At 39.5% G+C, this 25,322-nt stretch overlaps 1 protein-coding gene across 1 annotated transcript; it reads left to right on the forward strand.

Annotated features, from left to right (window-relative positions):
- Positions 1 to 698: 698 nt before the first annotated feature.
- Positions 699 to 2,487, forward strand: LOC133084591 (partitioning defective 6 homolog beta-like). Its single transcript, XM_061181419.1, has 2 exons — positions 699 to 733; positions 1,650 to 2,487. Exons 1-2 carry the CDS (start codon positions 699 to 701, stop codon positions 2,485 to 2,487), a joined length of 873 nt encoding a protein of 290 aa, XP_061037402.1.
- The last annotated feature ends 22,835 nt before the right edge of the window (positions 2,488 to 25,322 follow it).

Raw genomic sequence — 25,322 nt, forward strand, 5'->3', positions numbered from 1 at the left:
CATGAGGATAGGATGTATTGACTGTGGGATGGCTTTTGGTTTCCTTAGCAACTCTCTCCTAGGGACACCATGGCAGCCACATTTATTCAAAGTTAGGATTCTAAAAAAAAAATGACAGTATTTCAATTGAGATTTTATACACCTAAATTAACTTTGCTCAAGAGAGATGCATTTTGCATTGCTATCATTTTTTAGTTTGTGTGCTATTTCTCATTAGAATAGAAAATTCTGCCCTCAGAGGAGAGTTGGCTGGGAGGGGAGAGTGCTGAGGGTAGAGGAGATTAGAAAGGCTTAATAACCTGAGTCCCAAAGAGGAAATGGTTTTCTCTTAGCTCCATTTTCCAATACAGCCCCGAGGGGAACTAATTTAGAATCTAAGCAAACCCTGTCAAATACACAGTCTCCTTAGCACCGTGCTATTCAACCCGAGTAGAAATAACTTAGTCTTTCCCATTGTTTTTATAGAAAAAGCTGATCTCTGTGTGAAATTTATCACCATTTCCTAAACCGGGGTTTCTCAAGCTTGACCCCACTTGTATTTTGGACCAGGTGGTTCTTTGTTATAAGGGGCTGCCTTATCTATTGTAGGATGTTTAGTAGTATTCCAGGTCTCTACCCAATAGATGCTAGCAGATACCCTCCCCCACTGTAACAATAAAAAATCTCCAGACGTTGTCAAATATTTCCTGGGGGGCAAAATGGCCGTACTTGAGATCTATTGTCCAAAAGAAAGGTGCCATGGGATCCCATGAATAACTCACTGCCATTCTTCCTTATCAGTCCTCACTTTCAGCTTCCTAAGCTAGGTAATTTATGCCCAGAATCGGCATGAAAAGCCCATGAAAGCCCATGCCCAGAATGGCGATTAAAGACAGTTATGCTGTATTTACATATTATTTTAAAAGTATTTATCAATTTGGGATTGACATATATACATTACTATGTATAAAATAGATAACTAATGAGAACACAGGAAACTCTACTCAGTGCTCTGTGGTGACCTAAACGGGAAGGAAATCCAAAAAAGAGGGGATATATGTATAGCTAATGCTGATTCACTTTGCTGTACAGCAGAAACTAACACAACATTGTAAATCAACTATACTCCAATAAAAATTAATTTTAAAAAGTATTTATCATTATAATATCATTGTCCTGTTTACCCATGAGAAGAGTTGATTTGATTCATCTTCTGGCCTCAATGTTTCTCATCTCTGTCATATCTACATACTTCACAGCCCACATTTCTTATAAATGTATGCATGTCAGGGGGAAGGAGCCAATGCCTCCCAGCCCCAAATATGAAAATTAAAAGAATAGCAAAAAAATGAGAGAAAAAGCCATGGAGGAATCTATTATGAATTTCAGAGGACACAGTTTTATACAATATTGGTCTTACTTGGCCTTACAATCAGCCACAAAATTAGACACATCTGGGGGGAAATTTTATGTTATATGTTTAAGCCCTAAAAGATTACTAGAATTTTTTTCCAACAAGATCTACTAGAACAAAAATTCTTAATCAATAAAAGAATAGGTACTTCAGGAAGACTCATTTGGCTGTTCAGGATGAATTGGAGTATGCAGCAGTCTTACAGGAGAGAGCAAGGAGCAGGGGGGTGAGAGACGCTGAGAAGCTGCCCCTGCAGGAGACCAGAAGAAGCAGACTACAGTGCCTTTGGTACAGACACACTAATAAAGAAGAAGAATGTTTTAACCAATGTGTTGCTTCCTGACAACCATAGAAAAAAGCCACACATAGTCATTAGTATGCCCCAGGACTTCAGACCTGTGTCTTCTATTATAGACATGGATATTCTCCCAGAAACACATCGTAGAGTCCGTCTTTACAAATATGGCACTGAGAAACTCCTAGGGTTCTACATCCAGGACGGCTCCAGTGTCATGGTGACACCCCATGGCTTAGATAAGGTCCCAGGGATCTTTATATCCAGATTTGTGCCAGGAGGTCTGGCTCAAAGCACAGGACTATTAGCCATTAATGATGAAGTTTTAGAAGTTAATGGCATAGAAGTTTCCAGGAAGAGTCTAGATCAAGCAACTGAAATGAGGATTGCAAACAGCCACAACCTCATCATCACAGCGAGACCAGCAAACCAGAGGAATAACGTCATTAGGAACAGTCGGACTTCCGGCAGCTCTGGCCAGTCTACTGACAACAGCCTTCCTGGCTATCCACAGCAGATCGAACCGAGCTTTGAGCCAGAGGATGAAGACAGCGATGAAGATGACATTATTATTGAAGACAATGGTGTGCCACAGCAGATCCCCAAGGCTGTTCGTAACACCGAGAGCCTGGAATCATTAACACAAATAGAACTCAGTTTTCAATCTGGACAGAACGGTTTTATTCCTTCTAATGAAGTGAGCTTAGCACCCTTAGCAAGTGGCACAAATACAGAATTTGAAACGCGTGCTCCAGATCAAAAACTCTTAGAAGAAGATGGAACAATCATAACACTATGAAACCATCGCGTTTGAATGTTTTCTGAGTGAGGATGCCATGGAGACTTGTAAATTTGGCTAGTTTAAAGCATATATACCTCTGAACCAGTGATCTGGGATAGGCATGAAAAAAATATATTGTAAGCTTAAAATGTTATTAAAATAGTAGTTTGATAATTAATATAAACTTCGGTGTGTCAGAGGTGAATTTAAGTCTAAAACAAAGGGGCCTTTGCTAATGAAATGATGTGCTTTTGCTATTTTGTCTATAGAGAACTGGATGTTAGAGCACATTCCCAGAACTACACGTGAGGACTAGATCATTTCCGTTTGAAGTGGTTGCATATTTGACCGGCTGTGCAGAGCCTGGTTAATTTTTCCTTTAACTATGTATTTTTTAATTCTAACGTGAAGTTTGAGTCTATCTTTTGGTACTTTGGGACCTTGGCTCCTATATTCCCCATGTTGTATTTTGATTTTTTAATATTGTTCCTCTGTTGCTAATTTTTTCAAATGCTTTTTTTTTTTCCCCCTAATTTCTAAGAAATCAAATCAATTGACTGTTTTTAGGGGTTGCTTCCTAAGTTATAAAGCATTGAAACTATGTTCCTGAATTAAGAAACTCTAACAGTTGTTCAGTTCCGTGTTTGCCCATCTTGTAGCTTTCATATTTACAAACTCATTCCATTTGGGCATCACTTACATTGTGAAAGGCAGTTCCATGGACTCTGGTGATATGGGAGACTCTCTCTCGTAACCTCTTCTTGTCCTCATTCCAAATCTCATTAGAAATCATTCCTTTTGTTGTTTGTGTGTATATTTTGTTGGTCTGCCTTTGTACTCTTTTAATGTATTTGAGTAGTGTGAATTATTTTCGTTAAAAAAAAAATGCACCCAAACTAAGAGATTTTTACACACAGGACAACCTTGTGCACTTTTTATATGAAAATTTTGGGTTTTCCTTAATGGGATTTCTAGGAACACTGCCTACACTTTATGAAAAGTATGTCGTATTTACCTTTGACAGGTAGAGTGTATCTCGATTAATTTTATGAGGCTATTTATTACTTTCCGATGCATCCACTTAGCAAGGTAAGAGTAAGGCTGCTAACTTTCGTTCCTTGCCTGGTTTCATTGTATGGAGGTGCACAGGCACTACAGTAGCTTGTATATAGAGACTAAGAATAGTATGAACTACATGAGTTCCCTGTGACTTACGGATATTTCTTTCAGAGTTGTTTATTGATTAATTTTATGCTAGGGCTAGAATGGATACCTTATAACAATTGTGTGCTATTAAAACAATGAAGAATCAAATGACTCCGTTTTGAAGGATATTTTCTCTATATGGTAAAAGTATATGAAGTAAAGTTGATTAAATGAAGCTCGCTTGACTCAGAATACTTCAATGTATTTTGTTCACATTTTACCACTAAACATATTATCACTAAACTGTTAACTGCACAACATTATGTAATACAGTGTACTTTTTGTTGAATTCATTGAAGTTCTTCCAGTTATATAACCACTATTTTTTAATGGCATTCCAGGTTTAACATTCTGTTGAGTTCTATAAATTTGACTCTTGAATGGCAAAATGTTAATAAGTAGAAGGTTACATTTCATTTATATTATAAGCGGTGCAGAGCTTCAACATTTTAAGTAAAAATACTTTCACATACTACCTCTCTCCCTTTCTCTCTCTTTTTTTTTTTAACAAAGTTTTAACATCAGAACTTTTCTCTTAGGGGAAGAAATACTTCAGGGCTTGACTTTTTGTACAACTTTTAACTGTAAAATACAGATTTGTCTTGTATGTATTCATGAAAATGGAAATCAAAGCTGCTAGTGCTTTTTAATTATCCTGCTAAGGGTATATGTCAACGGTCTTTTCAACTGGATCTCTCATTTAAATGATTGGTGAAAGAATTGATTACTAGACGTATTGTAAAACCAATAAATCTTGGTTATACAATAAAATGTCGATTCTTTGGTAGTCTGAATTATTTCAAGTGTACCTTATTAACAAAAATATCAGTGGATTCAGCATAAAATTTTATAGTACTAAATGTCAAGCTAACTGTGAATTTTGTTCTGTATCTTAAGTAAATTTATGATAATGTCCTCATGAGCTATCAACAAAATATATGTACTTTTGTGAACTATGGATTTTCTTTTTTTTTTTTTTTAATTAATTAATTAATTTATTTATGGCTGTGTTGGATCTTCGTTTCCGCGCGAGGGCCTTCTCTAGTTGTGGCAAGCGGGAGACTCTCTTCATTGCGGTGTGCGGGCCTCTCACTATCGCGGCCTCTCTTGTTGCGGAGCACAGGCTCCAGACGCGCAGGCTCAGTAATTGTGGCTCACGGGCCTAGTTGCTCCGCGGCATGTGGGATCTTCCCAGACCAGGGCTCGAACCCGTGTCCCCTGCATTGGCAGGCAGATTCTTAACCACTGCGCCACCAGGGAAGCCCGAACTATGGATTTTCTAATTAAATTTTACATGCAACATGATTTCTACATGAATGCTACTTTGTTTAAACTATCAAATGTCAGTATTTTACTACAATTTTATTATAAAATGTACATTATCACTAAATGAGCTTTGATTTTAAAAATCAAATTAGCTTTAGTTGTATATTATTTTTTACAAATAAAGATAGACTTGTATAAAGGCTAAAAAAAATAAAAAATAAAAAAAAATAAAAGAATATGTGCAGTTCCTCACACTTCATATGACCAAAACTATATTTTTAGAATAAAGATATTCCTATATAAGTCCTATAGATGGAGAAACATTTTTGTTACATCTCAAAAAATGTTGGGGATATAAAATGTTTTTGTAGCTCCTCCATAATGCAGTTAGAATTGACCTATACTGGAACAGAGTTAACGCTTGAAATATTTGAAGTGAACTAGCACCAGCGTCCACCATGATGCACCCCGGCACATATTCAGCAGTGATTTGGCTTTGTTGGAATGGTTTTAATCTTAGGATGAAGACTGTGTGACAAGGGAGACGGAAAGACCATGGATTTTTGCATCTGGTTGACAGGACTCTTAAACCCAACACTGGCTGTGTGATTTCAGGCACCTTTTTTTTAACCCTTCTGAGCTTCAGTTTCTATAAAGTAAGAGTATAATGCAATCATTGCAAGGTCATTGCAGAAATTAGAAAGAATGTACATAAAGCTGTGAACAGAATGTCTGGCCTTGGAATGAGCTCCTTCCCTGTGGGATGGTTACTCTATGCTGACAAGATTTCTGACACACATGGCCTCAGGCTAACACAACCAATGCACTGCCCAGAGTCTTTTCCCATGTAGATGGCCAGAGCCTTCAGGTTTCTTTGAAAAACAACAAATTACCATTTACCTAAGGGATTTCCAAATGACAATGTAAGCCTGGCTGGAAAACTGTTGAAACAGTGATCCCTGGTTCATACCCTAGATAATCTTTTATTTTTTCACATCTTTATTGGAGTATAATTGCTATACAATGTTGTGTTAGTTGCTGCTGTATCACAAAGTGAATCAGCTCTACATATACATATATCCCCATATCCCCTCCCTCTGTGTCTCCCTCCCACCCTCCCTATCCCACCCCTCTACATGGTCACAAAGCACAGAGCTGATCTCCCGGTGCTATGTGGCTGCTTCCCACTAGCTATCTATTTTACATTTGGTAGAGTATATATGTCAATGCCACTCACTCACTTTGTCCCAGCTTACCATTCCCCCTGCCCGTGTCCTCAAGTCCATTCTCTACATCTGTGTTTTTATTCCTGTCCTGCCCCTAGGTTCTTCAGAACCATTTTTTTTTTTTTTTTTTTTTAGATTCCATATATATGTGTTAGCATACGGTATTTTTCTCTTTCTGACTTACTTCACTCTGTATGACAGACTCTAGGTCCATCCACCTCACTACAAATAACTCAATTTCGTTTCTTTTTATGGCTGAGTAATATTCCATTGTGTATATGTGCCACATCTTCTTTATCCATTCATCTGTTGATGGACACTTAGGTTGCTTCCATGTCCTGGCTATTGTAAATAGTACTGCAGTGAACATTGTGGTACATGACCCTTTTTCAATTATGGTTTTCTCAGGGTATATGCCCAGTAGTGGGATTGCTGGGTTTTATGGTAGTTCTATTTTTAGTTTTTTAAGGAACCTCCATACTGTTCTCCATAGTGGCTATATCAATTTACATTCCCACCAACAGTGCAAGAGGGTTTCCTTTTCTCCACACCCACTGAAGCATTTATTGTTGAAGATTTTTTTTGATGATGGCCACTCTGACTGGTGTGAGGTGATACCTCATTGTAGTTTTGATTTGCATTTCTCTAATGATCAGTGATGTTGAGCATCCTTTCATGTGTTTGTTGGCAATCTGTGTGTCTTCTTTGGAGAAATGTCAAATTAGGTCTTCTGCCCATTTTTGGATTGGGTTGTTTATTTGTTTGGTATTGAGCTGCATGAGCTGCTTGTATATTTTGGAGATTAATCCATTGTCAGTTGCTTCATTTGCAAGTATTTTCTCCCAATCTGAGGGTTGTCTTTTCATCTTGTTTATGGTTCCTTTGCTATGCAAAAGCTTTTAAGTTTAATTAAGTCCCATTTGTTTGTTTTTGTTTTTATTTCCATTTCTCTAAGAGGTGGGTCAAAAAGGATCTTGCTGTGATTTATGTCATAGAGTGTTCTGCCTATGTTTTCCTCTAAGAGTTTTATAGAGTCTGGCCTTACATTTAGGTCTTTAACCCATTTTGAATTTATATTTGTGTATGGTGTTAGGAAGTGTTCTAATTTCATTCTTCTACATGTAGCCATCCAGTTTTCCCGGCACCACTTATTTAAGAGCCTGTCTTTTATCCATTGTATGTTCTTGCCTCCATAATCAAAGATAAGGTGACCATATTTGTGTGGGTTTATCTCTGGGCTTTCTATCCTGTTCCATTGACCTATATTTCTGTTTTTGTGCCAGTACCATACTGTTTTGATTACTGTAGCTTTGTAGTACAGTCTGAAGTCCAGGAGTATGATTCCTCCAGCTCCGTTTTTCTTTCTCAAAATTGCTTTGGCTATGTGGGGTCTTTTGTGTTTCCATACAAATTGTGAAATTTTTTGTTCTAGTTCTGTGGAAAATACCATTGCTAGTTTGATAGGGATTGCATTGAATCTGTAGATTGCTTTGGGTAGTATAGTCATTTTCACAATGTCAATTCTTCCAATCCAGGAACATGGTATATCTCTCCGCCTGTTTGTATCATCTTTAATTTTCTTTCATCAGTGTCTTATAGTTTTCTGCATACAGGTCTTTTGTGTCCCTAGGTAGGTTTATACCTAGGTATTTTATTCTTTTTGTTGCAATGGTAAATGGGAGTGTTTCCTTGATTTCTCTTTTAGATTTTTCATCATTAGTATATAGGAATGCAAGATTTCTGTGCATTAATTTTGTATCCTGCTGCTTTACCAATTTCATTGATTAGCTCTAGTCGTTTTCTGGTAGCATCTTTAGGATTCTCTATGTATAGTATCATGTCATCTGCAAACAGTGACAGCTTTACTTCTCCTTTTCCAATTTGGATTCCTGTTATTTCTTTTTCTTCTCTGATTGCTGTGACTAAACCTTCCAAAACTATGTTAAATAATAGTGGTGAGAGTGGACAACTTGTCTTGTTCCTGATCTTAGTGGAAATGGTTTCAATTTTTCACCACTGAGAACAATGTTGGCTGTGGGTTTGTCATATATGACCTTTGTTATGTTGAGATAAGTTCCCTCTATGCTTACTTTCTGGAGGGTTTTTATCATAAATGGGTGTTGAATTTTGTCAAAAGCTTTTCTGTATCTATTGAGATTATCATATGGTTTTTCTCCTTCAGTTTGTTAATATGCTGTATCACGTTGATTGATTTGCATATACTGAAGAATCCTTGCATTCCTGGAATAAACCCCACTTGATCATGGTGTATGATCCTTTTAATGTGCTTTTGGATTCTGTTTGCTGGTATTTTCTTGAGGTTTTTTTGCATCTATGTTCATCAGTGATATTGGCCTGTAGTTTTCTTTTTTTGTGTCATCTTTGTCTGGTTTTGGTATCAGGGTGATGGTGGCCTCATACAATGAGTTTGGGAGTGTTCCTCCCTCTGCTATATTTTGGAAGATTTTGAGAAGGATAGGTGTGAGCTCTTCTCTAAATGTTTGATAGAATTCACCTGTGAAGCCATCTGGTCCTGGGCTTTTGTTTGTTGGAAGACTTTTAATCACAGTCTCAATTTCAGTGCTTGTGATTGGTCTGTTCATATTTTCCATTTCTTCCTGGTTCAGTCTCGAAAGGTTGTGCTTTTCTCAGAATTTGTCCATTTCTCTCAGATTGTCCAATTTATTGGCGTATAGTTGCTTGTAGTAATGTCTCATGATCCTTTGTATTTCTGCAGTGTCAGTTGTTACTTCTTTTTCATTTCTAATTCTCTTGATTTGAGTCTTCTCCCTTTGCTTCTTGCTGAGTCTGGCTAATGGTTTATCAATTTTGTTTATCTTCTCAAAGAACCAACTTTTAATTTTATTGATCTTTGCTATTGTTTCCTTCTTTTCTTTTTCATGTATTTCTGATCTGATCTTTATGGTTTCTTTCCTTCTGCTAACTTTGGGGTTTTTTTGTTCTTCTTTCTCTAATTGCTTTAGGTGTAAGTTTAGGTTGTTTATTTGAGATTTTTCTTGTTTCTTCAGGTAGGATTCTATTGCTATAAACTTCCCTCTTAGAACTGCTTTTGCTGCATCCCATAGGTTTTGCATCATCGTGTTTTCATTGTCATTTGTTTCTAGGTATTTTTTGATTTCCTCTTTGATTTCTTCAGTGATCTCTTAGTTATTTAGTAGCATATTGTTTAGCCTCCATGTGTTTGTATTTTTTACCTTTTTTTACCCTGTAATTTATATCTAGTCTTGTAGCATTGTGGTCAGAAAAGATGCTTGAGACAACTTCAATTTTCTTCAATTTACAAAGCTTGATTTGTGACCCAGGATATGATCTATCCTGGAGAATGTTCCATGAGCACTTGTGAAGAAAGTCTGTTTTGTTCTTTTTGGATGGCATGTCCTATAAATATCAATTAAGTCCATGTTGTTTAAAGTATCATGTAAAGCTTGTGTTTCCTTATTTAATTTCATTTTGGATGATCTGACCATTGGTGAAAGTAGGGGTTAAAGTCCCCTACTATGATTGTGTTACTGTCAATTTCCCCTTTTATGGCTGTTAGCATTTGCCTTATGTAGTGAGGTGCACCTATGTTGAATGCAGAAATATCTACAATTGTTATATCTTCTTTTTGGATTGATTTCTTCATCATTATGTAGTGTCCTTCTTTGTCTCTTGTAATAGTCTTTATTTTAAAGTCTATTTTGTCTGATATGAGAATTGCTACTCCAGCTCTCTTTTGATTTCCATGTGCATGGAATATCTTTTTTCATCCCGTCACTTTCACTCTGTATGTGTCCATAGGTCTGAAGTGGGTCTCTTGTAGACAACATATATATGGGTCTCATTTTTGTATCCATTCAGCCAGTCTATGTCTTTTGTTTGGAGCTTTTAATCCATTTACATTTAAGGTAATTGTTGATATGTATGTTCCTATTACCATTTTCTTAATTGTTTTGTGTTTGTTATTGTAGGTCTTTCCCTTCTCTTGTTTTTCTTGCCTAGAGAAGTTCCGTTAGCAATTTTTGTAAATGTGGTTTGGTGGTGCTGAATTCTCTTAGCTTTTGCTTGTCTGTAAAGGTTTTAAGTTCTCTGTCAAATCTGAATGAGATCCTTGCTGGGTAGAGTAATCTTGATAGTAAGTTTTTCCCTTTCATCACTTTAAATATCTCCTTCTACTCCCTTCTGGCTTGTAGAGTTTCTGCTGAAAGATCAGCTGTTAACCTTATGGGGAGTCCCTTGTATGCTATTTGTTGCTTTTCCCTTGCTGCTTTTAATATTTTTCCTTTGTTTTTAATTTTTGATACTTTGATTAATATGTGTCTTGGCATGTTTCTCCTTGTATTTATCCTGTATGGGACTCTCTGTGCTTCCTGGACTTGATTGACTATTTTCTTTCCCATATTAAGGAAGTTTTCAACTCTAATCTCTTCAAATATTTTCTCAGTCCCTTTCTTTTTCTCTTCTTCTTCTGGGACCCCTATAATTCGAATGTTGGTGTTTTTAAGTTGTCCCAGAGGTCTCTGAGACCGTCCTCAATTCTTTTCATTCTTTCTTCTTTATTCTGCTCTGTGGTAGTTATTTCCAGTATTTTATCTTCCAGGTCACTTATCCATTCTTCTGCCTCAGTTATTCTGCTATTGATTCCTTCTAGAGAATTTTAAATTTTATTTATTGTGTTGTTCATCATCGTTTGCTCTTTAGTTCTTCTAAGTCCTTGTTAAACGTTTCTTGTATTTTTGCCATTCTCTTTCCAAGGTTTTGGATCATCTTTACTACCATTACTCTGAATCTTTTTTCACATAGACTGCCTATTTCCTCCTCATTTGTTTGCTCTGGTGGGTTTTTACCTTGCTCCTTCATCTGCTCTGTGTTTCTCTGTCTTCTGTTTTTGCTTAACTTACTGTGTTTGGGGTCTCCTTTTTGCATGTTGCTGGTTCATAGTTCCCACTGTTTTTGGGGTCTTCCCCCAGTGACTAGGTTGGTTCAGTGGGTTGTGTAGGCTTCCTGGTGGAGGGGACTAGTGCCTGTGTTCTGGTGGATGAGGCTGGATCTTGTCTTTCTGGTGGGCAGGACCACGTCTGGTGGTGTGTTTTGGGGTGTCTGTGGACTTATTATGATTTTAGGCAGCCTCTCTGCTAATGGGTAGGGCTGTGTTCCTGTCTTACTAGTTGTTTGGCATGGGGTGTCCAGCACTGGAGCTTTCTGGTCGCCGAATGGAGCTGGGTCTTAACGTTGAGATGGAGACCTCTGGGAGACCTCTCGCTGATTGCTTTTTCAAGGGCCCAGGAGGTCACTGGTCGTCCAATGTCCTGAACTCAGCTCTCCCACCTCAGAGGCTCAGGCCTGACACCTGGCCAGAGCACCAAGACCCTGTCAGCCACAGGCATTTCCTCAGAAGCCAATAATAAAACTTCATATGAAGGCTGCAGGTTTCCTTGTGGCTTGCTTGGCAGTGCTCAGTTTTCACCTGTCCATCTAGACATACCATCTCTTGCTCTTCTTCTCCTTTGTTTTATTGTCATGGAAGGAACAGAGATTTTGGAGCCAGACAAATCCATGTCTGAATCTCACATTCATCACTGCATGTAGTTGTATGGTATCAGGCAGTTTACTTTGCAGATTCTGGGTCACAGTTTCTTCATTTCTGCCTGGAGACACTATTGCTCCCCCAGCCCAATTGTTGGGTAGATAGGTGCTATTGAAGAATGGTGCCTTATCTCCTCCCATGTCACAGTGGGGGACTGTACCCTAGAGATTCTATTTTAGTGGTCCCCTCAAGGACTTGAGACCTGGGCTTTAGAAAGCTCCCCAGAAGGTGGAAATGTGGGGAGCTTTCACTTTATGAAACATGGGGTTTTCACATTATGAAAACTCACCAATTAGTTCACTTTTCTGCTGTATGTCATATTATACTTCCATAGAAGTTTAATTAAAAGTAAAATATTTCCCCAGGTGATTCTAATGCTTAGCTAGGTTTTGAGAGCCACTGGTTTATAGCTTTTCCAAGCCTATTTGAAATTCAAAAATGATAGATATTATTTCTTCATCATTGATGAAAAAATTATTGGTCCAATATGCATGGCCAGTGGAAGAGTCACTTCCCAGAGTTGCAGAAGAATAGATCTTGATAACACATGTAGAGCATCTAGTCTGAGCTTTTCACTTCATAGTTGAGGAATCTGAGAACCAGGAAAGGGACATGATTTCTGTAAGTGGCCCAGTGAGGAGCTGGCAAAGTAGACAGGTGCCCAGATGACCATTCCCATCCTGCCTCTGTAAAATGTAAGTCACTTGTGAAAATGTACCCACCTTTCAAACACAGTATTAGATGCACAATAATGTTGGCCTTGGTTACCTAATATCTCACTACTGATGGAGAGCTTTGACCAGCGCTAAATGCCTGGAGATAAAGTAATGAATCTCACCTTCTTTTCAGCATCTTATGCTGATCCACACTTTTTCCTTCCTTTAAAACTTCAAGGAATATGAGAAAACTCTAATTTGAAAAGATACATGCACCTCAATGTTCACTGCATTGCTATTTACAACAGCCATGACATGGAAGCAACCTAAATGTCCATAGACAGATGAATGGATAAAGAAGATGTGGTACATATATACAATGGAATATTATTCAGACATAAGGAATAATGAGATAATGCCATTTGTAGAAACTTAGATTGACAGAGAGATTATCATATTAAGTGAAGTAAGTCAGACAAGGAAAGACAAATATCATATGATATCACTTATATGCAGAATCTAAAAAAATCATACAAATGAACTTATTTAAAAACCAAAAAGAGACTCACAGACACAGAAAACCAACTTACGGTTACTAAAGTGGATAGCGGGATGGGGGAGTTTAAATAAATTAGGAGTTTGAGATTAACATATACACATTACTATATATAAAATAGGTAAACAACAAGGACCTACTGTATAGCACGGGGAACTATACTCAATATCTTGTAATAACCCACAATGGAAAAGGATCTAAAAAAGAATAGATAGATATAGATATATGTATAATTAAATCACTTCACTGTATACTTGAAACTAACACAACACTGTAAATTAACTATACTTCAATTAAAGGAAAAAAAACTTCAAGGAATAAAAAGCTACAATAATGGAGTGCTGTCAAGCTTCTACCAAAGCACTTTCTTTTATGGAAACTGTCTTTCTGAAATCAGAATAAGACCCTTCAGAAAGAGAAAAAGAAATACAGTATGCTAACACATATATATGGAATCTAAGGGGAAAAAAAAAGGTCATGAAGAACCTAGTGGTAAGACGGGAATAAAGACACAGACCTACTAGAGAATGGACTTGAGGATATGGGGAGGGGGAGAGGTGAGATGTGACAGGGTGAGTGTCATGGACATATATACACTACCAAATGTAAAATAGATAGCTAGTGGGAAGCAGCCACATAGCACAGGGAGATCAGCTCGGTGCTTTGTGACCACCTAGAGGGTTGGGATAGGGAGGGGGGGAGGGAGGGAGATGCAAGAGGGAAGAGATATGGGAACATATGTATATGTATAACTGATTCACTTTGTTATAAAGCAGAAACTAACACACCATTGTAAAGCAATTATACTTCAATAAAGATGTTTAAAAAAAAAAAAAAAAAGACCCTTCAATTGCTGGGCCCTCCCTGAAACTCAAACACTGAGACCATGGAAGATGGACCACTAATTGCCCTTGTTTCCACTCTGCTCAATTAGAAATTAAAAGCATTAATACTGTTGAGCCAAAGATTGCAGATTGTGGACAAAGTGGCACAGTTCTATTTTCCTTCTTGTCAAGAGTGGTTAATTTTCCCCTGAGGAACTCTAACTGTGCACTCTTTTATCCAGCTCTGAATAACAGAAGGAAGTTGCATATTTTAAGCTTGGTAAGTATGGTATTTATTTGTAATTTCCCTTAGAAGATGAACCTGTTAAAACTTACACAAAACGTCAATATGTCTAAACACAGGGTGCCCAGAGGCAATTGCTATTATTTTGAGTAGTGGTTTAGTTTCCAATTTGCTACTTTATTTACTTATTTCAGTTCTGGATAAATAAGGTAAGGTAAGGTTAAGTTCACAATACTATGAGAATTTTTCTCCTATGATAATGAATTTAAAAAAGCAGCTAGAGGTGCACTGTCAATGTCTTAGTTAGACATTAAACAGGTGAAATATTGGTCTTAATCAGTTAAAATCCTGGGATTTTTTTTCAGGTAATTGAAATGCTGGGAAAATGAATTATATCAATAAGGAAGGACATATTAAGAAAACTATGCACATTGTGGATAGGCGGATTGAGAGTAATAAGACTGAGTCTAAAGTGATGTAGTAAATAATTAATTTCAGTTTGATCCTCACAATAATTCATTAAGGTTAGAATAAAGTGTCCATTTTTCAGGTGAGGAAACTAAGGTGCAGAAAGATTATAGAGCTGAGATTCATGCAGTTCTGCTTAAAAGCTGTACCCTTCCCCCAATACCTCCTTGGTGATGTTTGTTAATGAAAAACATTCATGCATTCAAAAATATTGGTAGTGGGACTTCCCTGGTGGCACAGTGGTTAAGAATCCACCTGCCAGGAGGAGGAGGGGCAAGATGGCGGAAGAGTAAGACGCGGAGATCACCTTCCTTCCCACAGATACATGAGAAATACATCTACACGTGGAACTGCTCCTACAGAACACCCACTGAACGCTGGCAGAAGACGTCAGACCTCCCAAAAGGCAAGAAAATCCCCACGTACTTGGGTAGGGCAAAAGAAAAAAGAAATAACAGAGACAAAAGAATAGGGACAGGACCTGCACCAGTGGGAGGGAGCTGTGAAGGAGGAAAGGTTTCCACACACTAGGAAGCCCCTTCGTGGGCAGAGACTGCGGGTAGCAGAGGGGGGAAGCTTCGGAGCCACGGAGGAGAGCGCAGCCACAGTGGTGTGGAGGGCAAAGCGGAGAGATTCCCGCACAGAGGAGCGGTGCCGACCAGCACTCACCAGCCCGAGAGGCTTGTCTGCTCAGCCGATGGGGCGGGCGGGGGCTGGGAGCTGAGGCTCGGGCTTCGGTGCTAGCGAGAGGGAGTCCGGGAAAAAGACTGCAGCTGCCGAAGAAGCAAGAGACTTTTTCTTGCCTCTTTGTTTCGCGGCGCGCAAGGAGAGGGGATTCAGAGCGCCGCCTAAACGAGCTCCAGAGACGGGCGCGAGCCGCGGCTATCAGCGCGGATCCCACAGCAACAGGGACGCAGAGGGAAAAACGGAGAGATTCCCGCACAGAGGCTCGGCGCCGAGCAGCACTCACCAGCCCGAGAGGCTTGTCTGCTCACCCGCCGGGGCGGGCGGGGGCTGGGAGCTGAGGCGCGGGCTTCGGTTGGATCCCAGGGAGAGGACTGGGGTTGGCTGCGTGAACACAGCCTGAAGGGGCTAGCGCACCACAACTAGCCGGGAGGGTGCCCGAGAAAAAGTCTGCAGCTGTCGAAGAGGCAAGAGACTTTTTCTTGCCTCTTTGTTTCGCGGCGTGCAAGGAGAGGGGATTCAGAGCGCCGCTTAAACGAACTCCAGAGACGGGCGCGAGCCGCGGCTATCAGCGCGGACCCCAGAGACGGGCATGAGACGCAGAGGCTGCTGCTGCCGCCACCAAAAAGCCTGTGGGCGAGCACAGGTCATTCTCCACAGCGCCCCTCCCGGAGCCTGTGCAGCCCGCCACGGACAGGCTCCCGTAATCTGGGGACAACTTCCCCGGGAGAGCGCACGGCGCGCCTCAGGCTGCTGCAACGTCACTCCGGCTTCTGCCGCCGCAGGCTCGCCCCGCCTCCTCCGTACCGCTCCCTCCCCCTGGCCTGACTGAGCCAGAGCCCCTGAATCAGCTGCTCCTTTAACCCCGTTGTGTCTGGGCAGGGAACAGACGCCCTCAGGCGACCTACATGTAGAGGCGGGTCCAAATCCAAAGCTGAACCCCGGGAGCTGTACGAACAAAGAAGAGAAAGGGAAATCTCTCCCAGCAGCCTCAGAGGCAGCGGATTAAAGCTCCACAAACAACTTGATGTGCCTGCATCTGTTGAATACCTGAATAGACAACGAATTATCCCAAATTTAGGAGGTGGACTTTGGGAGCAGTATATATTAACTTTTCCCCTTTTCCTTTTTTTGTGAGTGTATATGTGTATGCTTCTGGGTGAGATTTTGTCTATATAGCTTTGCTCTCACCGTTAGTCCTAGGGTTAGGTCCGTCCGTTTTTTGTTTTTTTTTTTTTACTTAAAAAATTTTTTTTCCCTAATAAATGTTTTCTTAATAATTTTTTCCTTATTTTCTATTTTTAAAAAATTTTTTAAAAAAATTTTTTAATAAGTTTTTTCATATTTTTTATTTTAAAAAATTAAAAAATTTTTTTCTTAATAAATTTTTTCTTATTTTTAGTATAAAAAATTAATAAATCTATTTTTAAAAATTAAAAAAAAATTTTTTTCTTAGTAAATTTATTCTTAATAATTTTTTTTCTTATTTTTTATTATAATTGCTTTATTTTATTTTCTTTTATCCTCTTTCTTTCTTTCTTTCCATTTTTTCTCCCTTTTATTCTGAGCCGTGTGGATGAAAGGCTCTTGGTGCTCCAGCCAGGCATCAGGGCTGTGCCTCTGAGGTGGGAGAGCCAACTTCAGGACACTGGTCCACAAGAGACCTCCCAGCTCCACGTAATACCAAATGGCGAAAATCTCTCAGAGATCTCCATCTCAACATCAAGACCCAGCTTCACTCAACGACCAGCAAGCTACAGTGCTGGACACCCTATGCCAAACAACTAGCAAGACAGGAACACAGCCCCATCCATTAACAGAGAGACTGCCTAAAATCATAATAAGGCCACAGACACCCCAAAACACACCACCAGATGTGGACGAGCCCACCAGAAAGACAACATCCAGCCTCATACACCAGAAAACAGGCACTAGTTCCCTCCACCAGGAAACCTACACAACCCACTGAACCAACCTTAGCCACTGGGGACAGATACCAAAAACAACGGGAACTACGAACCTGCAGCCTGTGAAAAGGAGACCCCAAACACAGTAAGATAAGCAAAATGAGAAGACAGAAAAACACACAGCAGATGAAGGAGCAGGGTCAAAACACACCAGACCTAACAAATGAAGAGGAAATAGGTAGTCTACCTGAAAAAGAATTCAGAATAATGATAGTAAAGATGATCCAAAATCTTGGAAATAGAATAGACAAAATGCAAGAAACATTTAACAAGGACGTAGAAGAACTAAAGAGGAACCAAGCAACGATGAAAAGCACAATAAATGAAATTAAAAATACTCTAGATGGGATCAATAGCAGAATAACTGAGGCAGAAGAACGGATAAGTGACCTGGAAGATAAAATGGTGGAAATAACTACTGCAGAGCAGAATAAAGAGAAAAGAATGAAAAGAACTGAGGACAGTCTCAGAGACCTCTGGGACAACATTAAACGCACCAACATTCGAATTATAGGGGTCCCAGAAGAAGAAGAGAAAAAGAAAGGGACTGAGAAAATATTTGAAGAGATTATAGTTGAAAACTTCCCTCATATGGGAAAAGAAATAGTTAATCAAGTCCTGGAAGCACAGAGAGTCCCATACAGGATAAATCCAAGGAGAAACACGCCAAGACACATATTAATCAAACTATCAAAAATTAAATATAAAGAAAACATATTAAAAGCAGCAAGGGAAAAACAACAAATAACACACAAGGGCATCCCCATAAGGTTAACAGCTGATCTTTCAGCAGAAACTCTGCAAGCCAGAAGGGAGTGGCAGGATATACTTAAAGTGATGAAGGAGAAAAACCTACAACCAAGATTACTCTACCCAGCAAGGATCTCATTCAGATTTGATGGAGAAATTAAAACCTTTACAGACAAGCAAAAGCTGAGAGAGTTCAGCACCACCAAACCAGCTTTACAACAAATGCTAAAGGAACTTCTCTAGGCAAGAAACACAAGAGAAGGAAAACACCTACAATAACAAACCCAAAACATTTAAGAAAATGGGAATAGGAACATACATATCGGTAATTACCTTAAATGTAAATGTATTAAATGCTCCCACCAAAAGACACAGACTGGCTGAATGGATACAAAAATAAGACCTATATATATGCTGTCTACAAGAGACCCACTTCAGACCTAGAGACACATACAGACTGAAAGTGAGGGGATGGAAAAAGATATTCCATGCAAATGGAAATCAAAAGAAAGCTGGAGTAACAATTCTCATATCAGACAAAATAGACTTTAAAATAAAGACTGTTACAAGAGACAAAGAAGGACACTATATAATGATCAAGGGATCGATCCAAGAGGAAGGTATAACAATTGTAGATATTTATGCACCCAACATAGGAGCACCTCAATACATAAGGCAAATACTAACAGCCATAAAAGGGGAAATCGACAGTAACACAATCATAGTAGGGGACTTTAACACCCCACTTTCACCAATGGACAGATCATCCAAAATGAAAATAAATAAGGAAACACAAGCTTTAAATGATACATTAAACAAGATGGACTTAATTGATATTTATAGGACATTCCACCCAAAAACAACAGAATACACATTTTTCTCAAGTGCTCATGGAACATTCTCCAGGATAGATCATATCTTGGGTCACAAACCAAGCCTTGGTAAATTTAAAAAAATTGAAATCGTATCAAGTATCTTTTCCGACCACAACGCTATGAGACTAGATATCAATTACAGGAAAAGATCTGTAAAAAATACAAACACATGGAGGCTACACAATACACTACTTAATAACGAAGTGATCACTGAAGAAATCAAAGGGGAAATCAAAAAATACCTAGAAACAAATGACAATGGAGACACGACGATCCAAAACCTATGGGATGCAGCAAAAGCAGTTCTAAGACGGAAGTTTATAGCAATACAAGCCTACATCAAGAAACAGGAAACATCTCGAATAAACAACCTAACCTTGCACCTAAAGCAATTAGAGAAAGAAGAACAAAAAAACCCCAAAGCTAGCAGAAGGAAACAAATCATAAAGATCAGATCAGAAATAAATGAAAAAGAAATGAAGGAAACAATAGCAAAAATCAATGAAACTAAAAGCTGGTTCTTTGAGAAGATAAACAAAATTGATAAACCATTAGCCAGACTCATCAAAAGAAAAAGAGAGAAGACTCAAATCAATAGAATTAGAAATGAAAAAGGAGAAGTAACCACTGACACTGCAGAAATACAAGCGATCATGAGAGATTACTACAAGCAACTCTATGCCAATAAAATGGACAACCTGGAAGAAATGGACAGATTCTTAGAAATGCACAACCTGCTGAGACTGAACCAGGAAGAAATAGAAAATATGAACAGACCAATCACAAGCACTGAAATTGAAACTGTGATTAAAAATCTTCCAACACACAAAAGCCCAGATGGCTTCACAGGCGAATTCTATCAAACATTTAGAGAAGAGCTAACACCTATCCTTCTCAAACTCTTCCAAAATATTGCAGAGGGAGGAACACTCCCCAACTCATTCTACGAGGCCACCATCACCCTGATACCAAAACCAGACAAAGATGTCACAAAGAAAGAAAACTACAGGCCAATATCACTGATGAACATAGATGCAAAAATCCTCAACAAAATACTAGCAAACAGAATCCAACAGCACATTAAAAGGATTATACACCATGATCAAGTGGGGTTTATTCCAGGAATGCAAGGATTCTTCAATATACGCAAATCAATCAACGTGATACATCATATTAACAAATTGAAGGAGAAAAACCATATGATCATCTCAATAGATGCAGAGAAAGCTTTCGACAAAATTCAACACCCATTTATGATAAAAGTCCTGCAGAAAGTAGGCATAGAGGGAACTTTCCTCAACATAATAAAGGCCGTATATGACAAACCCACAGCCAACATTGTCCTCAATGGTGAAAAACTGAAATCATTTCCACTAAGATCAGGAACAAGACAAGGTTGCCCACTCTCACCACTATTATTCAACATAGTTTTGGAAGTGTTAGCCACAGCAATCAGAGACGAAAAAGAAATTAAAGGAATCCAAATCGGAAAAGAAGAAGTAAAGCTGTCACTGTTTGCAGATGACATGATACTATACATATAGAATCCAAAAGATGCTACCAGAAAACTACTAGAGCTAATCAATGAATTTGGTAAAGTAGCAGGATACAAAATTAATGCACAGAAATCTCTTGCATTCCTGTATACTAATGATGAAAAATCTGAAAGTGAAATTAAGAAAACACTCCCGTTTACCATTGCAACAAAAAGAATAAAATACCTAGGAATAAACCTACCTAAGGAGACAAAAGACCTGTATGCAGAAAATTATAGGACACTGATGAAAGAAATTAAAGATGATACAAATAGATGGAGAGATATACCATGTTCTTGGATTGGAAGAATCAACATTGTGAAAATGACTCTGCTACCCAAAGCAATCTACAGATTCAATGCAATCCCTATCAAACTACCACTGGCATTTTTCACAGAACTAGAACAAAAAATTTCACAATTTGTATGGAAACACAAAAGACCCCGAATAGCCAAAGCAATCTTGAGAACGAAAAATGGAGCTGGAGGAATCAGGCTCCCTGACTTCAGACTATATTATAAAGCTACAGTAATCACGACAGTTTGGTACTGGCACCAAAACAGACATATAGATCAATGGAACAGGATAGAAAGCCCAGAGATAAGCCCACGCACATATGGTCACCTTATCTTTGATAAAGGAGGCAAGCATATACAGTGGAGAAAAGACAGCCTCTTCAATAAGTGGTGCTGGGAAAATTGGACAGGTACATGTAAAAGTATGAAATTAGAACACTCCCTGACACCATACACAAAAATAAACTCAAAATGGATTAAAGACCTAAGTGTAAGGCCAGACACTATCAAACTCTTAGAGGAAAACATAGGCAGAACACTCTATGACATAAATCACAGCAAGATCCTTTTTGACCCAGGTCCTAGAGAAATGGAAATAAAAACACAAATAAACAAATGGGACCTAATGAAACTGAAAAGCTTTTGCACAGCAAAGGAAACCATAAACAAGACCAAAAGACAACCCTCAGAATGGGAGAAAATATTTGCAAATGAAGCAACTGACAAAGGATTAATCTCCAAGATTTACAAGCAGATCATGCAGCTCAATAACAAACAAACGAACAACCCAATCCAAGAATGGGCAGAAGACCTAAATAGACATTTCTCCAAAGAAGATATACAGATTGCCAACAGACACATGAAAGAATGCTCAACATCATTAATCATTAGAGAAATGCAAATCAAAACTACAATGAGGTATCATCTCACACCGGTCAGAATGGCCATCATCAAAAAATCTAGAAACAATAAATGCTGGAGAGGGTGTGGAGAAAAGGGAACACTCTTGCACTGTTGGTGGGAATGTAAATTGATACAGCCACTATGGAGAACAGTATGGAGGTTCCTTAGAAAACTAAAAATAGAACTACCATACGACCCAGCAATCCCACTACTGGGCATATAACCTGAGAAAACCATAATTCAGAAAGAGTCATGTACCAAAATATTCATTGCAGCTCTGTTTACAATAGCCAGGACATGGAAGCAACCTAGGTGTCCATCATCGGATGAATGGATAAAGAAGATGTGGCACATATATACAATGGAATATTACTCAGCCATAAAAAGAAATGAAATGGAGGTATTTGTAATGAGGTGGATGGAGTTAGAGTCTGTCATACAGAGTGAAGTAAGTCAGAAAGAGAAAAACAAATACAGTATGCTAACACATATATATGGAATCTAAGGAAAAAAAATTAAAAAAAAGGTCATGAAGAACCTAGTGGCAAGATGGGAATAAAGACACAGACCTACTAGAGAATGGACTTGAGGATATGGGGAGGGGGAGGGGTGAGATGTGACAGGGTGAGAGAGTGTCATGGACATATATACACTACCAAATGTGAAATAGATAGCTAGTGGGAAACAGCCGCATAGCACAGGGAGATCAGCTCGGTGCTTTGCGACCACCTAGAGGGTTGGGATAGGGAGGGTGGGAGGGAGGGAGATGCAAGAGGGATGAGATATGGGAACATATGTATATGTATAACTGATTCACTTTGTTATAAAGCAGAAGCTAACCCACCATTGTAAAGCAATTATACTTCAATAAAGATGTTAAAAAAAAAAAAAAAAAAAAAAAAGAATCCACCTGCCAGGACAGGAATAAAAGACGCAGACATAGAGAATGGACTTGAGGACACGGGAGGGGGAAGGGTAAGCTGGGATGAAGTGAGAGAGTGGCACTGACATATATACACTACCAAATGTAAAATAGATAGCTAGTGGGAAGCAGCCACATAGCACAGGAAGATCAGCTCTGTGCTTTGTGACCATGTAGAGGAGAGGGATAGGGAGTGTGGGAGGGAGATATAAGAGGGAGAGGATATGGGGATATATGTATATGTAGAGCTGATTCACTTTGTGATACAGCAGCAACTAACACAACAATGTAAAGCAATTATACTCCAATAAAGATGTTAAATAAATGAAATAAAATAAATAAAATAAATAATAAAAGAAAAAGAATCTGCCTGCCAAATGCAGGGGACACGGGTTCGATCCCTGGTCCGGGAAGATCCCACATGCCAAGGAGCAACTATGCCGGTGCACTACAACTACGGAGCCTGCGTTCTAGAGCCCATGAACCACAACAACTACTGAGCCCATGTGTCACAATTACTGAAGCCTGCACGCCTAGAGCCCATGCTCTGCAACAAAGACAAGCCACCGCAGTGAGAAACCCGTGCAGAGCACTGAAGAGTAGGCCCCGCTCTCTGCAACTGGAGAAAGCCTGCTCACAGCAACAAAGACCCAATGCAGCCAAAAATAAATAAATGAAATAAATAAATTTAAATTAAAAAAGTATTGGTAGAGGGCCTGATACAATAATGACTGAAAAAATACACAGTCAGGCAAGGAAGTCAGGCACCATGAGGAACAGCCAGAAAGCAAGATGGATATTGTGAGCAGAGGGAAGGCAATGAAAACAAGTAACCAACATAGTGTAGGAAGAGAGATCCCCAGAAAAGTGTGTATCTGTGAAATCTACAGCAGAATTCTGGGGGAAGTATACATGGTGACCTGTGTTCAGCTTCATCAGTGAAAGAGCTGATGTTCTCTTAAGCACATTTTACATGGGCATCACTGACATTTCACAAGTCTTAGTTTTATATAGTCTTTGTAGTGGGTTGAATGGTGGCTCCCCAAAAGATAGGTTAGCACCCCAGAATCAGTGAATGTGACCTTATTTGGAAAAAGGGTCTTCAGAGATGTTATTGAATTAAGGATCTTGAGATGAGATCATCCTGAATTACCCCTGTGGGTCCTAAATCTTACAAGCAGCCTTAGAAGAGAAGATAGACAGAGGAGGAGAAGGCCATGTGAAGACAGAGGCAGAGATGGGAGTGATGTAACCACAAGCCAAGGGATGCCTGGAGCCACCTGGAAAAGGCAGGAAGGATTCTCCTCCAGAGTGTCTCAGAAAAGAATAAGAAGGGTGACTCTGCTGACACCTTGGTGTCAGACTTCTGACCTCCCTAACTGTGAGAGAACAAATTGGTTGTTGTAAGTCACCAAGATTGTGGTGAGTTGTTACAGCAGCCCTAGGAAACCAATGTAGTCTTACGATCCTCATTTTATAGATGAAGAAACTGAGGCTTAAAATGTTAAGTAGATTGCTCAGTTCACACAGTTATCAAGAGGTTAAGCCAGGGTTGGAACCTGACCTCAGAGACCATCCTCAGAACCTCACACCGACAACCCCTCCCCGTCTGCAGAAATAAGACCAGATTCCTCAGGCTGGCCAGGGGGCCCTTCTCAATGGGGCTCAATCCACCTTCCTGGACCCTGTTTTCATCATCTTCCAGCCCCGCCACTCACCGCACCCTGTGTTCTATTGGACCCCTTGTAAAGTATACATTGGTAATAAAAACAACTACCATGTATTGAGTCTTACTATGTACAGGCACTGTCCTAAATTCTCTGTATTCATATTGTATTTACTCCCCCAGAATCTATGCTTCTCATTTTACAAATGAGAGGACTAAGACTTGTAAGATTAGCTAACAAATATTGGAGGTACTGGGCCCAGCTCAAAAGCCACTTCCTCCATGAAGCTTTCTGGATTTTTCTTACCACAGTGGAAAGGTCCTGCATCCTCTACGCTCCTGTATCACTTGGACCCCACTTCTAACTCCATCAATCCTTTATTCCTTCAACAAGTAGCTATTGAGCAAGTACTTTTCATGAGGCACTGAATTTAGAAAAGATTTCATGCAGAGGAAAGACACAATCCCACCTTCAAGGAGCTCACAGCCGGATGGAAAAAATAGACAAGGAAAGCAGTGTCACAGTACATCACAGGGAGTGGCAGGAACAGAGTGAAGCTCAGGACACCATGCGAGCTCCCCTTGCTTCCCTCCAGCCCCCATCTGCCTCCTTCCCAGGCCTGTATCCCCCAGGAAGAGTTGAGAGTTCTGGTGGCCCACGTGCCCCACGTGTTATAATGTGATGCCCTAGGGAACCCGTCTCTTCTCCATCTTACACTCAGTGTTTACCTAACTTAGCTGCCTGGAGCAGGCTGGTGCCTCTGGACACAGCTTTCCAGCTCTCTTTTCATTCCAGACTTCTAAACTCTTGCTTAGGCAATCTCGCCTCTTTCATGTGCTGTGCAGTGAGGCCTACTGAGGGAGGGTCATCAAATCCCAAATTCTTGATTTGGGCTTAGGAAGCAAGTGGGGTCCTTTTACATTGGCCTAGGCCACCTACTCCGGCCCATATTCCCAGAGAGCTCATCAGCGGTATTTGGGCCACTATCGCAGCTCACAATCCTAATAAAACGGTACTTTGGTTCTCCATTTACACACTGCTCCTGGTGCATGTTAATCCCTGGAAGCGCGGTTTAGTCTGTGATGCCATATGGTCACATCACAACTCTACTTCCAACCACTGTCACCAGCCTGTGTAAGATGATTTGTTAAATAAAGCAGAAGCTGCATCTCCTCCATTTGTGTGCACGGCTGTAAAAACTCCAGTGCCACACTCTCGAGG

Source organism: Eubalaena glacialis, chromosome 2 (genome assembly GCF_028564815.1).
Source record: "Eubalaena glacialis isolate mEubGla1 chromosome 2, mEubGla1.1.hap2.+ XY, whole genome shotgun sequence".
In the NCBI taxonomy this organism is placed as follows: domain Eukaryota; kingdom Metazoa; phylum Chordata; class Mammalia; order Artiodactyla; family Balaenidae; genus Eubalaena; species Eubalaena glacialis.

Excerpts from the sequence above, each read along its gene's own strand:
- LOC133084591 (XM_061181419.1), top strand. The coding sequence starts at position 699 with ATGGCCGTACTTGAGATCTATTGTCCAAAAGAAAG. Across the intron at positions 734-1,649 it reads ATCTATTGTCCAAAAGAAAG|GAGACCAGAAGAAGCAGACT; the intron begins GTGCCATGGGAT and ends CTGCCCCTGCAG.